The 15,205-nt window shown below is 48.0% G+C and overlaps 1 protein-coding gene across 1 annotated transcript in view; it reads right to left on the bottom strand.

Moving 5' to 3' along the window:
• Positions 1–14,737, bottom strand: part of TRABD2A (TraB domain containing 2A) — a 67,832-nt gene extending 53,095 nt beyond the window's left edge. Inside the window, exons 1-2 of the mRNA XM_050329158.1 lie at positions 14,603–14,737; positions 6,915–7,475 (exon numbers count right to left, since the gene is read on the bottom strand). Coding sequence (XP_050185115.1) covers positions 6,915–7,475; positions 14,603–14,737 — 696 coding nt within the window. The remainder of the gene's footprint in view (positions 1–6,914; positions 7,476–14,602) is intronic.
• Between the last annotated feature and the right edge of the window lie 468 nt (positions 14,738–15,205).

Genomic DNA, 15,205 nt, shown 5'->3' with positions numbered 1-15,205 from the left:
CACACAAAACCACATAAAATCTGCCAGTAAAAAAAATAAAAATATTTACTAGAACATTCTTGTAATACATTTACCAGACACTTGAGTTCTGGCCAAAGCTAGCAATCTCACTAATCTTGTTAAGAACAAAGAGACTCAGAAACGCACAAGGCCAGATGCCTAAATCTTCCATCAGACAGGTATAAGACATGACTGTGATCACAGTAAATTGTGGACTAAATACGGTTACACATTTGGTTTTAGTTGAGAGGACTGTTCTTAAGATCTATGCATAAACCTTCCTAAACCTCTCCTTGGTTTCAGACTGCACAGCCAACTGCTCCCTACATACTTGCCTGTTCACACGCTCAGAAAAGACAAGCCTTGGGAAAAGGGAGAAAATGTGGACATCTGAATGCTCCAGCAGGGACAGTGGCCAGCTCAGGTCAGCTGACCTGTTCCTTACCAACTTCCAGGCGTACCTCAGTTACTTTTTGTGAACAGCTTTGCCACATCTGCACAGTGGATCAGAAGCCCAGCACTTTATCTCCAACAACATACAGAGTGGCTCTTCCCCTGGCACCTGCCCTCAGTTCAAGCTGCCAGGAGCTGAGGGATGTCTTGAGCCAGAGATGGCACTCAGGACACATATGAGATTCCCTGGGGGGATATATCTGAGGCTCAAGCAGTGGTGTAGAAGGGAAGTCCAGGGGGTGAGACCCAGCTGTAATAAAGGGGGATCCCGAGTTCAGCAGCCCCTGATCTGGAAGCCCTCAGCAGCCAACCAGGCAAAGAGGGGTTAGTGCTGGGAGCAATCGAGGGATATTTAAACAGCCCTATGAAGTGTGAATAACCCGGAGTGCGGCAAACAGGGGCGTGGCACTGCAGTGAGGGTGTGGTACATCAGTTGTCACAGGGGTTTGCACAGGCAGGGCGAGCAGGAAGGGCCCCTCTCTGACCATCCAGGAGCACCCAACAGGGGCAGCAAACAGACTTAATAGCTGGAAAGGAAGAGCAGAGAGATCCTTTCGGCCCCAGTCTAATTAGCACACTAGTTTAAGCTTCCTCAGTTATGGCCTTGACAAGCTGTGATGCTCAATCTCCCGTAGCTGCAGGAGTCACTGAACCAGCTGTGCCAGAGGCCTCCAGCCAGACAGACCTGCTGATGGCAGACACAGCTCTCCAGGTTGCCAGGAGCCCCTAATGTCTCTTATGAGGCTGGGGCCAACAAACAGTAATTTTGCAGAAGGTGTGCCGGGTTTGAAGAGCTGAGTCACCAATGAAGGAGCCACAGGAAGAAGTGAACAGGCTGCACAGCATTCCAGTGAATGGGCAAGAGAGAGACTGATTGTTTTCAGAGACACTACAGTCTCAAGACTCTTTGGAGTCTCAAACTTCTGTTGTAGTGGAGAAGCAGGAGGACAACCCTTAGTGGAAACTTTCCAAAAATCCTGACAGTACTTTGCAAGTTTTACAGTTTTCTGAGTAAAGACAACAGCATCAGTGAACAGATTTCTGAAGAGAGTGTATGGCAATAGGAATTAGAGAAATGCAAACCCAGCACTTCACATACCCAAGATATGAGGGACAAAAAGAGTAGTTGGAAGACCTGAAAACATTAATGCAGATAAGAAACAACTCTGTAAGTTGGCTTGCAGTTCATCTTGTCCAGGGAGCAGACAGGGACTGGAGCAACAACAGCAGTAATGCTCTTTCCTGGGGAGCAGTGAGAGCAAAAAGGACTTGGAAACCCCCAAGCATGAGCTCTCAGAAAACCAGCACACCTAAAAAAACCACAGCAAACTCAGATGCAAAAAAGGGAAGGACGAGGACAGTGACAATACTGATGTGTGCACCAAGCGCACACATGACAGCCATGGCACAAGACAGATGCTGTCTGGGGAGAGCTGAGGGAACAGTAAACACATAAAAAACGTGTCCCACTGGCAAAGGCTCAACAAATAGAACATTAGAGGACAAACTGATTGCAGTTGCAGCACCCACACAGGTAAAGAAAGTTGATAGCAGAGACTCTTTGGTGGAATACAAACCCTCATAAAATCGAACAGCTAAAAGCTAAAGCTGGGCTGTATTTTCTGTCTGAATTTGCCTGGATTTGTTGATGAAAACTAAAAATTACTCTTCAGCACCACTGCCATGGGACAGAAATGCTGTCAACTGGGATACAGGACCCAACTTGCATCCCTTGCAATCCTGTCTGGGCCAGGAGGGTGACAGGAGTGCAGTCCAGTTCTGAGGTCAGAAAGAAAGTTGTCTTCTTCAACTCCACAGGCATGTGCTTTAGAGCATCCAGAATAGTTTCAACCTCATTGTCCAAGGGAAAAGCTGGCAGCTACAGAACACATCAGGTTCAGTAACAGGCAGCAAGCGAGCCCTTGGGAGCAGCCGTCAGACAGAGCCACAGTATCAGACCACCGTAATTCTGTGTCAAGACGTGAGAACATGAAGATCAAAGCTTAGCACAGAGGCATCCAACTGCCTGAACAGGTGAATATGTGCCAAGACCACATCCCCTCCCTGGTCCACATTCCTTACTGCTCCAGAAGGCACCTAGCCCAAACTTCTACCTCTAGTGGCTGCTGATGCCCAGGACCCTTCAGCCTGCGGACAGGACTGTGCTCCTCTGCAGCAACAGTGCTCTCACCCAAAGCTAGAGGATCTCAAGCACCACACAGTGCACTTGCCAACCAGTCTGGTGCTGACTTGTCAGAGGACAGCATGATAATCCAGTCACAAGTGCCCTCAAAGCTCTACATACAACTCATAGCCCAGCCTCTGCTAGTTTAGTAAAAAGAGAAGTGTTTTGGCATGCTCATGTATCACTGGGAGCCAGTGACAGGCAAGGAGCTACCAATGGGAGCAGCAAGGAGAGACAAAGCCATGTTTGCCACCTGACATCTGTTTCTGCTGTGTGACATGCTGAGCAAAGGGCATTTTTAATGGGAGAATCCAGCTAGTTGATAGGCATATACAGGGCAAACACAAGGAGCTTATAATGGTCCATGTGACCAGTGCAAACCCTTGTCACAGCAAAGTTCACAGTTTGGGATTTCAAAGCCCTGCTGTGGAGTCCAGGCTGTTTGAAACAAACTCTCCACCCTTCTGAAGAGACAGCAGATCAGCAAGGGAATTCCACTTTTACTCTCACTGAGGGAAGAACCCTGAAATCCCCAGATAGTTAAAAGCATCTTAATTAAACTCTAATTATGATGATAGAAATGCAAAGCCTAAGTTATTTTGATTCCCACCAGCCAGCCCATTCCCCATCCCTGATGTCTAGACGTGGGGGCTGCATATGCAGAAAACTCTGATGTTCCCATCACCTGAGGAGGGAGGGCTGTTCCTGACAAATACAACTTGAAGTTACACCCTCAGGGCAGAAGATGCAATCAGGTTACCACAAACAGTGTCCCGTCCAACTTGTTTAGCAACGAAATGCTCTGCTCCTCTGTCAGCTTCTTCATCAAGCAATTGCTCTTCACTTTGCTCCAAATGTAGATCTTAACTACTCCTTGCAAATCTTGCACCATGTGTGCCTCTGCTTGCTTTTTCTTTTTCTGAGGTTCTCCATTACTGTCATTGCCAAAAACGAACCCAAACCAAAGTTTTATGAGTCAAAACACTGCCAGGTCCGGCCTCATCATCCCAGAAATTAAAGATAAACATTATAGCTGACCAATTACATGTAGGGGGAAAAAAAAAACAAAACAAAAAACCAAAACCACAACAAAACACACACACACACAAAACCCCCACACCTTTATTTTAAATGAGAAGTCTAGCACAATTCTCTCCCATTTTATATTGTTATCTTTTGCACCTAATTTCAAGCCATCACTTCCAACTTCCTTAAAAGGGCGGGGTGGGGGGGGGAAGAGTGGACTAACAAACCATGCAGCACACATTACAAGGCAGAGGTGTCTTTGCTTCCTACTTTCCCCACAGATGTAGACTGTTACTAAATAATAATTTTACATAAAGGTTATCAAAGGTGGCCTTTCACCCAAGTGGGTGGATAGATTAAGCAGGAAAAAGGATGTTGCTGTTATGTCAGAAGGGTTGTACTTGATAAGCAGGAGTCGTACAGCTCTTCCAGTCATGTTAGTGGTCCAGAACCTGGAAGAGCTGGGAACCCTCTAGAGGAAAGCAAGAATCTCTCAGCGCTTTGTTGCTTGCAAAGGTTGCTCTTTGACTAAAAGAAACATGAACAAATATTGCCCTAATTAATGCAAAACTATCGATGTAGAAAACTTTGCTTCACTGTCTATCTGCAACTAACTGTATGAGGAACCATCTGAAACATGAAAATGGCAAGACTTTCAAGTGGTCAGTCCCAGATTTGGAGCCAGGATCTCATGAGCAGTCAGCCCTTAGTGGTTGCCTCCTTTCTACTGCCACCCAAGCGGTTTTGAAGACTGCTTTTGAAGATGTAGTCATGCATTCAGATGCTCAGACAGGAGGAGTGCTATGGCAAGGTTTGACCACAGGAAAGTCGTATGGGAAGATAATTCTCAAACAAAGAACAGAAAACAGGTAGAATCTTCCACGAGAAGCCAAACCAGACAGGGTCTTGGCTAAGAAGTGGTGATATCTGGACAGCTGCTCTGAGAAACTCTGGATGCCCCATCCCTGGAAGTGTTTAAGGCCAGGTTGGATAGGGCTCTGAGCAAGCTGGTCTAGTGAAAGGTGTTCCTGCCCATGGCAGGGGGAATGGAGCCTGTGATCTTTATGGTCGCTTCCAACCCAAGGCATTCTATGACATTTCTTTCACAGGAATGACTATTCCTTATGGTTTTATATTCTCCATTTCCCCAGTGGAAGTTTCTAAGTCATTCCTGTATGTTTGCTCACTTGAAAAGCAGTCACAGAAGTGACTGAATACTGGGGCATTCCAGACCAGCACAATACCAAAGAAAATAATTTTCAAACAGCCTATTTCAAAGTCTTTGTTCTGTTTATATGAAACACGTAATTAAATCTGAACAAACTGAGAAGAAAGCTCCAAAATCAAAGATTTACAGAATTGCCAACCATGACAGTTCACAAGTAATTTTCTGAAACAGCCAAGAAATTGGCTTAGTAATACAAAAATCATCTGCTTCTGGTTCCCCTTTTCCTTAAGCTGCCCGTTTTGGAAATCTAGTAGTGGACAGAAGTGAAGGTGTGAATTTGCTGTGCAGTAGCTGCTCTGGACCTGCTCTCTCAAGGGACTCCCCTGGAAATGAGCAGGCATGGAAAGAGCCACAGCCTGCAGGATGCACATGTACAACTCCACTCGCCGTGGGGCAGCCATGGGCTATGATTGTCCCAATCAGAGGCAAGTTTCTCCTGTAGTTCTGGTCACTCTGGCCCCCTCAGCAGGTTGGGCAATTCTGGATGTTGCAGCTCTGTGTTCATAGCCCATGCAGCTTGATATTTATTCCATCTGCAAAACAGCACAGCAAGAGCTGCTCTTTGAAGAAATCCCTGTGAAAGCTTAAAGAGTCAACGTTTGCAATGAGCTTAACGGGGACATAATTTGCAAGCAATATTTCTCACCCTCCCAACCACTTTCTTACGAGGCTGTAGAGAAGAATGCACGTGGTCCACTCTCTCCACCTCTCTCATGCTAAACCAAAGGGGCTCTGTCAGCAACAGAAAAACATGGGCAATAATGTTAATCAAGCCTCAACCAGGAAAAGAAGTGGAGGAAATGGGACTTCTCAGCCTATTCCTGTGTTAGCTGTGAACAAAGAGACAGCATAAGGATTCAAAGAACAGTGTTAAGCAAGACTGGAGATGTGAATGAGGCTGCCCAGCTCCAAACGAGGGAGAGATGTCTTGCCTGCAGTTAAGGACTGCACAAGTGATGCAGTCTGTGCTGCTGTGCTATTCCCTGCACAGTGGTTCCCCACCAATGTTGGCTGGGGTAGCAGAACCTCAGATATTTGACCCAAAATGCTTACCCTGCACTTGCTGGGCTGCACCTCCCCTTCTGCTCCTTCCCCTCCAGCACAGGAAATTCTGCATCAGTGATGGGACAGGATGCACAGGAAAGGGTCAGGCATCAGTTGAAACTTCCCAGCCCCATAACCAAAGGTCCTCCCACCTTGCGCTATCAGGGCATGCTGCAAAATGCAGGTCTCATCTATTCCTAAGTAAATACCACTTCCTCTCCCCAAACTAGCACCTCTCTATAGCAAAGGCATCCAGCATCAGAGAGCAACCTCCTTGTGATTTGCACAGGGCAGGGGCAGTGACAGATTCCCTGGTGTATTTGGTTCAGAAAGGAACACCCTGTCCAACACATGGACAACACAGAGGTCACTCTACTTGCCTGGTGTGATACTGCATGAACAACAGTGCTGAACTCTACCTGATTTGCAAACACAAAGATGCTTGAACCAGTGCCTGCACTAGCCTGGGAAGCTCCCTGCAGAAAGCTGTGCTGTGCTAACCCTCACCTGATATCAAAGGAAGGAAAAAAACCCAAAACCAAAAAAAAAAATAGTATTCCCAATGTAAAGGGCCCTATAACTGCAGGCATTGAAACATCCACTGTGATACTTCTACAATTAGCACTTATTTCTCAGCACTACTCACCACACCCCTGCTTTCCCCAAGTGACCACACCTTTTTTTTTTAACTTAACATTACAAAAACTGAGCCCCAACCTCTCCTGGGCTCCTGCACGGCAGCCCAGTCAGGGTCAGAAAGTACACATCCAAAGGTCCAGAGTCTCTCAGGGTGAAGCCTGCCCAAGGAAGAGAACAGTCTCATCTGGCCCGAACTCCTATGCTAGCTCCTGACAGGCTGCAGGGAGCAAGAGAATCACCGCGTAGAAAGCACTTACCCCACACCCCAGCCCGTGTTCTTGCTGCTATGATATCCACCTGAGCAGCCAGCCTGGCACCCTGCACACCACTCTGCCTCACCTGGGAGAAGTTCAGCCCATTGAGCAGGTGGCACTGCTCTTCTACTTTCTCCACAGCACCCATTTGCTTCCGCAGCCGCTCTGCCTCCTGGGCCAGGTACAGATCCAGGACAGGCACACCCCGTGACTTGACATCTACCTCTGTCAGAGAGTTCACCATCAGCATCGCCCAGACTGGCCTCTTCCTCTCCCAGTTGCCAGCAATGGCATTGAAGAGGTAATCTGCATACAGCCCCTTGCCCCGCTGGTCTGGGGTAATCCAGGATGGCATCATGAGCTTCACGTACTCCAGGTGCCGCTTGAGTCGGTGGTAGATGTCACGGGGCAGCACATCCTGGAGGTTCTCCCCCTGTGGGAGGAGCTGGCAGCTGGTGAGAGCTGAGATGGTGTAGGGGTCGGTGAGGTCCAGCTCAAAGTACACGATGTGGCTCTGCTGGAAGGCTTTCTTGGAGTTCTCTGGGACAAAATCCCAGACACGTGTGTACGGGACGTGGATGGTGCCAAAGAAATAGGATGGGGGATCTCTCTTGATGGTCCACAGGAAGGAATTCAGCTCATTTTGCTGTGAGAGAGGGAGACACAGATGAGTAAGTACACACTTACACCAGGCCACTGCAGTATAGGCTTAAGGTGCCAAGTCAGCAGGTCACCTGGCTCAGCAGCTTTGCCAGCATGGACTTTTCCTAAAGTGACTTCATTCTCACAGAGTCCTCTTTGACCATGCTTTTTTCTCAGGTCTTCAGGTCAACATTCATTTTTCATTAAGTAAAATCACTGGCTGTGGCTTTCTCCTCCTGAATGGTAACACCAGGTCTTCTCAACAGTAACATCACCTGATACATCACCTGGGCATCTACCAAAACCAGGAGCAGAGCACAACCCCAGCACACCACCTCCAGGCAGGATGCTTATCCAACTTCTGCCTTTTACTGAGTCAAAAGTTGGCATCCCTTTGGTGAAGCAGAGCAAGACAGTAGGGTTTCTATAACCTTCATCTCTGCACAGCAAGGCATCTTTCACCAAAGAAACTGTTGTGACACTTAGTGAGAGGGTAGTGCAGCATCCTGCGAGAACTTTCCACTTTGAGTATACTGGTTGTGGTTGAGGTGGAGTGAATTTACTTCTCAGTGCCTATATGGGGCTATGTTTTAGATTTGTGCTGAAAATGGTGTTGAGATGTTTCTGTTACTGCTGAGAAGGGACTATACAGCATGAAGGCCTTTTCTACCTGTTGTAAGGATGCTGGGGATGCACAAGAAACTGGGAGGGGATACAGCCAGGGCAGTTGACCCCAACTGACCAAAGTGATATTCCATACCATACAGCACCATGCTCAGCACAAAGAGCTGGGGGAAGAATAAGGAAGGGAGGACACTCAGAGTGATGGGTTTTGTCTTCCCGAGTAACTGTCACATGTGATAGAGCCCAGCTTTCCTGGAGATGGCTGTATACCTGCCTACAAAGGTAAGTGGTGAGTGAATTCCTTGATTTGCTTTGCTTGTGTGCACGGTTTTTGCTTTACGTATTAAACTGTCTATCTCAACCCAAGAGTGTTCCCACTTCCACCTTTCCAGTGCCCTCCTGCATCCCATGGAGGAGGGATTCAGTGCATGGCTGTGCAGTACTTGGTCGCCAGGTGGGCGACAGTGAGACATGAAGAAAACGAGTAACACAAATATAGATGCCAGGCAGACTTGCTGGAGCAGGTAGAAGCCCAGTTTTACAGGGACACAGCAAATGGCAGACAGACACACAATAAGGACTCTTCACAGCCCAGTTCTCCTTAAGGAGCAGAGAAGGGCATGCGATAACTTGGAAAATAAGGGAAAAAAATTCTGAGGCCGAATTGGGCTGTGGTTCCTGAGTATACACTTTTAAACACAGTAGAGGAAAAAGCTTCTTTCTTTAGATTAGCTTGTAAAATCTCTCCAAAACCACAGCCATCGGGAAGTCAGAATCAAATTTAAGTTTGTTCTGCTGAAAAATGTACCTCACGGCATCACCAGGAACACCTCGGTACAGGCCTGTGGTATTCCCTCATGACAGAAGAGCAGATGGGGCAAAATTTAATCCCGCTTAAATCCTTCCAACTGACTTTACACCAGCACCAGGCACAACCTTCATCACCCACAGCACGCACGAACCCCACTGGTCAGCATCAGTTACTGGAGCAATGGACACAAACAGTTTCTGTCTGCACAGACAGGAAGAGGTAGCCTTTGCATGTCTAAGTAAGAGAACAGGCTTCCAGATGCACTCAAACATCTGGTCAGCTGTGAGCCAGCAGATAACTTTAACCTCAGCACTGGGGCTAACCGTGCATGTATGCTGATCCAAGAAGCCTGCCTGACTGCCAAATGCAGAACAGGCTGCTTGGAGGAATTTATTGGAAGCACGTTGGCTATAAATTTCTGACACTAAAGCCCCAGGGTCAGAAAGGTTAATCTTAAAGACTGCTCTGCAATGGCTTATCCCAGAAAACCTTCTCCAGCAGCTCTCTACATCAAACCCAGGCCACGGGTCAGGCAGCACTTCAGAGAAGTGCTACCACCAGTCCAGCTTACCAGCATGCACTACAGAATCATAGAATATCCTCAGCTGAAAGGGACCCACAAGGGTCACTGAGTCTAACACCTGGTGCTACACGGGACAGCCCCCCAAAAAATCACACCATGTGCCTGAAAACATTGTCCACACCAAATATATTCCAAAGGGCTCTTCAGACCCTTCCACAGCATTCAAGAGTCTGAAGGATACTTCAGACCCTGGTAAGACCATGCTACAGCTCTATATCCTGTAGGACAATCCTGACACCTGAATTACAGACCATAAAAACTCTCCTGAAGACCACGGGAAGAAGGGAGGACAAACACAAAGAGCATCAAGAGGTAAAGAAGATCCAGGGCAACAGATGAATACAAATCTCACATAGACCTGGGAAGAATACAGGAAAATGAATATGCAAAGTAGAGGGAAAACACTACAGGGTTTCCTGTCATTAGTCAGAAGGAAAAAAATGGAAGGACCCACCACTGTGGAGGGAAATGACCTGAAAGTAGTGTTCAGCCAGCACAAAGTAAGGACCAGAAGTTCTGCTTTCTATCTAATGCAAGTGTAAAGACAGAAGAGGCAGCTGGGGTAGGCATGAGGTTAGGAGTTCAGCATTTCTCTTCACACAAGTCTGATCATGTATCTGGGAGTGCACAAGGACAGCCACAACTGCAAGGAACTGTAAGGGACAAGTGGTCACCAGCCAGCTTAAAACTCCAATCCAGCTCCTCAATAAACACAGCCAGAAGGCTCAAGCCTCGATGAATGGTGCTAGATTTTAACAGGGATTGTCAGTGCTGCTCTGGACTACTGCACACAGCCTAGCTAGAAAGGCTTTTGATGTTACACTCATTTGCTCTGCACAGCCCTCCCACTTTCATAGTCGGATACTGAGAGCAGAGTAATACTGTCATCTATTAGTGGTACCACTGAAGAAATCACACAGACCATCAGGCACAGAGTAAATCCTTCCTTTAAGAAGCCTGTAGCACAGGCCAAAAAAAGCAGGCTGAGACCTAGCAAAAGTTTGCACACCACCCTCAAGGCTGAGACTTTACAAAGCAGAGCAGCTGGACACTCTTGCTGGCACTTCCATGTCAATAATAGCACTCATGAACTTGGAAGTCACTCCAAACACCATTCAGACTTGCCTTCTCAAAATAGCTTGGAGCCAGCCTGAGAGGACAGAGAACCCTCAGTTTTCCACCACTGATGGGAAACTTCCCCAGACCTGCAGAGTCAGTTTCTGGGCACCAGCAGCTCAGTATCAACACCGAGTGATGGCACAGGGAGAGCTCACAAAGCCCACTCTGCCTCCAAAAGTCTGCTCAGGACATGCTAATGCCTCACACTCCTTTGTCATTTCCTTTTCCTTCAGAAGGTGGAGACTGGAGTCCCAGCACCATTCTGTGTCCATGCCAGACCGCTGCAGACACCCTGCTACTGCTCTGCTTGAGAGGGGATGGGGCAAAGTGCGCCTGAGCAGGTCTGCCTTCCCCTGCTGTACCTTTGTGCACTCTCACCTCCCTGCCCACCTCCTGGAGCTGTCAGATGTGTCAGTGCAGCTTCAGAGAGGGAAAAGCAAGGATATAATCGCTCCCCAATACCGTAAAAGGGAAGCTGTTAAACAGTGCTCTAGGTGGCTGTGAGATAGCACAGGAGCAATGCCGAGGCTTGTTCAGCATCGCACCACACACCATCACTGGCAGCACCTCACTTGCCTGAGAGCACGCAGTAGATAAAGGTGCTATACAACCCAATTTTCCTTTGCTGTGGGATCCTTGAACACAGCTGTTAAAATAAAGAAAAGGGTGCTTTAAAACCAACACAGATTACAGCTGAAGTGCTGTCCTGGAGGCTTACAAGAGCTGGGCTGTACACTTGAGCTGAACACATTTCAGTTCCAGCAGCATAACAAAAAGGTTCACAAGTAGATCAAGATTCATATTTCTTTCTCCACTCTTCAGTTTACTGGTGGTACTCAAAGCAATACTCATAATGGGAAAAACTATGAGCAAATGGCAAGAGTGGCAGTCTCACAAGAGAACACAACTTGCTCCCACACCAAGATCCAATTGAAAACTAAAAAAAAAAAAACCAAGGTGAAAGGCTGTGGTGATGTGGAGAATGGAGCCTCAGAGGGAAAGAAAAACTGCTGTCCAAAGACTGAAGAAATGGATGTCAACTCCAGATGTGGAAAACCTACACTCAGTCTGCTTCTTTCTACATCAGTTGTACTTTCTTCCATCTTCCATCTCATCTCTGTTGATCATATGTTTCAAAATACTGTGCAGGTAGGTGCCCTCTGTGGCATCAGTGAGTTTCAGGTCCCCTAATCTTCATACTCACCACTTGGCCTCACAGCTACACCTTCTTCCCAATCTCAGCTCAGAAATACACTGTTTCTTAATCTACAATATTCTCTTACTTTTTTTTTTTTTTCTTTTTCTTGCTGCAGAAGCCAGAACATGCAGCATGCAATATCTCACCCAGGCAGACAGCCCTATAACCCTCCCTATATGGATTCCTCCCTCTCTCTTATCTATCCTGGTGTCGTATCTTGTCATGTTCGTTTATACCTCATCGAGGCAAAGATTGTGATTTTACTGACCACATTAAGTGCCCATGCAACTACAGTAATGCACACAATTTAATAGTCTTGAGCTTTTGCCCACCTGCATTACTGACACTCTCAAACTCAGCTTAAGACTTTAAGCAGAACTCACTTAGGAATAAACACTGCACTGGCTACAACTGCTGAAAGAACACACATTCCATCCCCGTTTGCCAGAAAGGAAAAATAAAACCAAAATTTTTAACTAAAATGCCACAGGTACAGATGACTTGCTGTGCTGACGTGCATATATGGGGAAAAGTATCCATATATATTAATTGGCCTTCTGTCAGGAACAACACATCATAAAAAACTAACCCACTACAACTACAAGCATTCCACTGTTAATCCCTGAATTCTGGCTTCAATTTTTCCTATACACTCCAATGTTAAGCAACAAGAAAGCACTACCAGACCACATTACTTAGTAACTGGCATATAACACAAAAAGATTTTAGTATACTTTATTTTAGATTAATTGTTCCCAATGTCTTTCTTTTTTTCCTATTTAAAAAAAAAAAAAAAAAAAAAAAAGAATGATGGGGAACATTATTGCTTGTAGTTTTAACTATAATTTGGAGTGATGATGAGAAAGTCTTCTTAAATATTGTGTGTTCATTCCTTAAAATAACTTTTTTCTTTCTTTTAGGCACTAGTGTACATATTTTTTTCATGACAGAAACTTTAGGCAACCTAAAACAAAGAAGAAACTTAGGCAACTTAACAAAAAGAAGAAACCTGTAGTCTAGGGAGGTAAAAAAAGAAAACCCATAAGGAACTAAAATAAAAAACAAAAAAAGCTGTCCCTGATGATGGAGGGGCAAGAGAATATATTTTTTTCCCCAAGGGATTGGTGTAAATATTAGTAAAGATAAACTTAACAACTTTGTAAATAAGGCAGATGCTGCCATTCCTAGAGAGTGTAGTTACTACCACTTTTCTAATGACCCTAGGAAACAGCCTGCCAACCCCACAACTACAGGTGGTCTCATGTTTCCATGACAGAGTAATCAGCAGATAATGATATATCATTAACACATTTCACCGCCAGTTTTGCTGGTAACTGGCAGGAGTCCAGTCAGTATCTCCTGAGCAAAACTTCCTGCGTGTTCCACCAAATCTGTGAAACTTCCACAAGTACGACTTGTGCTGCTCAGGCTCTCAGGGGCTGTCCCCTTCGTCCTTGCCCTCACTAGCTCCTTGCAGTAGTTTCACAGCAGCTCACAGGTCTTTGTACTTCATGCCCTCAAGGGGAAGGAGGCACCCACTCCAAATGCTTGACCTGTCTTTACGGCAGTGTCACAGCTGGCCACCTATAAATCCAGTTGACAAACTGGTTCCAGGGACAAGCAAATTGTAAAGACACCATCCCACAAAGTAGGATTAAGCTCTGTTTAACTAAAGCTCAGGCAGACACCTCCAGTGAAGCAAGTGTAGCTTGGCATACAGTTGAATCAGCAATTCCCTAACACCTAGAAGAAGATATCCTGGGGAAGTGGCAAGCTCAACTGGAGGCAGCAAGGCTCCAAGACCAGGTGCAGGTGAGAGGGAGGAGTAAATTCACAGAACAGATCTTCTTCCGAGTTGCAAAGCTTTCTCACACCTACCCTGCACTGAGTCTGCTGTGGCTTCGGCAAGACCTCAGTGCAGCAAGTCTGCACTTACTTCTGAGGGCTGCCAGTCTCCTTAATAGCTGTGCTGAAGGAGTTAACCCTGCCTGCGAAGGATGGTGAGCACAAGTGGTGGTCCACATGTCCCAGAATCACCTCAGGTCCAAACAGATGCCAACAGACAGCACAGATGGTCTGTTAACACAAAATTCAAGAAGGCCTTCCCTTCACGACTTTTGATACTTTCATCTCAGAAGCTTCAGCGAGAAGGGCTTTTTCTCGGTGTCTGATTTTTCATGGAAATGACAGACACCTTGCTCGCAAGCTTCACACTGGCCACAGTCTCACCCCTAACCTGCAGCACTGATCCTCAGCTGTGTTAAGCACCCGTCGGAGCTAGGTCAGCCCTTGCTGCACCTGGTTACTGCAGTCAGGCTCATAAGGTTAGAAGATGATCAAAACTTAACACAAAGCGCGTTTTCACTCCAGGGGCACGGCCTTTTGTTGGTCCAAACCAGCACCTTGGCCTCTGGCAGCAGGGCTAGACGGTACCACTGCGAGGGATGCTGGCAGCAACTCACTCCGGGCCAGTCCGTCCTGTGGCGAACGGCGCAGCAAGTCCTACTTGGCACAGGCAGAAGATCCTCCTGGTTGTTTACATGGTCTTCCCCCCCGGCGTCAGGCTCTTCCATCAGCACTCAGACGGTGGTCGTCCCACCTGGCGCACAGCCCCGGGAAGCCACGGCGCTCCCTTCCCTCGGCGGTGCCGCTCCCGGGCAGCGCCCGCCCGAGAGCGGGCTGAGCTGCGGGCGGGACGGCCCCGCACACCCCACCCTGCCGCCACCGCCCCCCGAGGGGCGCAGAGCCGCATCCCCGGGGCACCCCGGCCCGCAGGGAGCCCCGGCCGGCGCTTACCTTTCTGCGGAGCGGGCAGGCGGCGCGGCCGTGCCGGGCTGTGGCCAGCAGGAGGAGGGAGCCCTGCAGCAGCAGCAGCAGGAGGAGCAGCAGCGGCAGCTGCAGCAGCCAGCACATCCCGCCGGGGCGCACCATTGCCGCCCTGCGCGCAGCCTGCCGACCGTGTCCCCCTGCGGTTTCTGTTCTTCCCCCCTTTTCCTGCCTCCACATCTCCCGTTTTCCTTCTGTTATCTCTCTCTTTTTTCTTTTAATTTAATTTAACTTTTATTGCCTCTTTTTTTTTTTTTTCATCCCCCCCCCCCAACATCCCCTTTCCGCTCGCTCTTTATTTAGTTTGCTAGGGGTTTCTTTGCCCAGGCGGTCCAAATCCAGAGCCCTCGCAGGAGCGGCCCCGTCCCCCCAGCCGAACCCTGAAGTCGCTGCCCCCTCCTCTTAAAGGGTCCTGTGCCGGGCGGGGGAGGAAGGGGAGGGCGCGGGCCCCGCCGCCCCCGGGGGCGGGCGATGGGGCGGCAGCGGGGGTCCCGTATCCGCCGGCCAGGGCCACGCATCGCGGGGAGACCCCCGCCTGGCCCCGGGGGCCGCGGCGGCTGCGCCCCCTGCCCC

Source organism: Myiozetetes cayanensis, unplaced genomic scaffold (genome assembly GCF_022539395.1).
Source record: "Myiozetetes cayanensis isolate MyiCay16 unplaced genomic scaffold, myiCay2020 scf4, whole genome shotgun sequence".
Lineage (NCBI taxonomy): Eukaryota > Metazoa > Chordata > Aves > Passeriformes > Tyrannidae > Myiozetetes > Myiozetetes cayanensis.
This window is presented reverse-complemented; position numbering and strand designations above follow the sequence as displayed.